The sequence below is a fragment of the Buceros rhinoceros genome, unplaced genomic scaffold, assembly GCF_000710305.1.
Source record: "Buceros rhinoceros silvestris isolate BGI_N320 unplaced genomic scaffold, ASM71030v1 scaffold36616, whole genome shotgun sequence".
Classification (NCBI taxonomy): Eukaryota; Metazoa; Chordata; class Aves; order Bucerotiformes; family Bucerotidae; genus Buceros; species Buceros rhinoceros.
The window spans coordinates 1,858-3,329 of NW_010419939.1; the positions used below are offsets into that span (position 1 = coordinate 1,858).

General features: G+C 55.0%; 1 protein-coding gene across 1 annotated transcript in view; it reads left to right on the top strand.

Annotated features, from left to right (window-relative positions):
• Positions 1-1,047: 1,047 nt before the first annotated feature.
• The window catches only part of LOC104496059 (signal peptidase complex catalytic subunit SEC11A-like), a gene marked incomplete at its 5' end in the record, with an annotated part of 1,171 nt that continues 746 nt past the window's right edge, over positions 1,048-1,472 (top strand). The window contains one exon of the mRNA XM_010139127.1: positions 1,048-1,167. Coding sequence (XP_010137429.1) covers positions 1,048-1,167 — 120 coding nt within the window. The remainder of the gene's footprint in view (positions 1,168-1,472) is intronic.

The following is a 1,472-nucleotide window of genomic DNA, read 5'->3' on the forward strand; positions in this document are numbered from 1 at the left end:
GCTGCTGGGGATGAGCCCAGCACACGGGGGGCTGCTGGGCTGTGAGCGCACGTTGCTGGGTGATGACATCCAGTGGGGGTGGTGTCCAGCCATTGCCTGGAGAGGGACGTGTAGTGGTGGGTGTAAAGCTGAGTGTGACAGGACTGGGGAGAACCTGTAGTGCTGGTTTCCGGCTTTCTGCAAATGACGATTTCAAGCACAAAGTCACGGGTCTTTATTAACATCCTCCTTTTCTTTTTTACGTGGAGTATCTGGTCACTTTTTGGACTGATACAATTTTTTGGCCTCCAGACGATCCCTCCAGTGAGCCATGGTTTAGTTGCACTGTTGTTAGTTCTGCAGGCACCTTCTCTGCCTGGTTTTGCCCCCTGAGGCTCACCTGATGCCCTCTGGGCCCTGTCTTGGAAGAGGCTGCAGAAAGCAGTTTGACCGTTGCTCTCTGTGTCACTTGCGCTGGACTTGTGTCTTATCTCCCCTCAGTTCTGTCTTTTCCAGACTGAAGAGTCCTGGTCTGTTGTTCCTCGTGGTTCCAGACCCATTTCTGAACCTCTGCCAGTTCTTCTCCCCGTTTCAAAAGAAGGTTGTGTGGGTTCAGAACTGCACAGAGCATTCGAGGTGCAGGCACGTCGTGAGTTCGTGCAGCACCATAATGCTATGTGTCCTTTTGTTCTGTCCCCCGTTCCTGATACCATCTACGTTTCCTCTTGGTTCTGACCTCTGCCGAGAGAACTGGGTGCTTGAACCCCAAAGCCTTGGTTTGGGCGGTCGTATGGAGCCCAGAGCCCGACATCCGTGAGGCAAGAGAAGTATCGACACGAGAGAGGCCAAAAGCGGAGAGGCGAGAGCTGCGCCTTGGCTGGAAGTGGCTCATCCTGCAGGTTCTGTCCTGGAGCTCTGCAGAGAGCTCAGCTGGGGCCCAAATTTGTTTGTTCGTCTGTAATCCTGATTCTGGACACCCTCTTCGTGTTGGTCTCTACATGCTTGTCCTAGAAGAGCTCGTGGTAAGTTCTTTTGCTCTGGCTCACCCGGCCGCCCTGTCTTTGCCAGGCAAAACGGCGACATCAAGTTCCTGACGAAGGGGGACAACAACGCCGTGGATGACAGAGGGCTCTACAAACGCGGGCAGCACTGGTTGGAGAAGAAGGACGTAGTAGGACGAGCGAGAGGGTAAGTGAGGTGGAAAAAGACGTGGGTTTTGACACCACCCTCCCCTGGTGCCTTCTGTCCGTCCCCCCCACCTCCAGCTCTCCCCGCTGGGTGGATGTGACCTGCCTCGAGGGGTTTCAGAGGGTGCTGTGGAGAGTGAAAAACCAATCAGCTTGGCTTCAGCGACGGTGCCAAGCTGGGAGCTGCACCCTGAGGTTCTGACGCCAGATGGACACTGCTGCTGTGGCAGTGCACGTGTGGCTGCGATCAGAATTCTCATCAAAATGATTCTGCAAGGCGAGACCTGAGCAAGGCAGAGGCTGAAC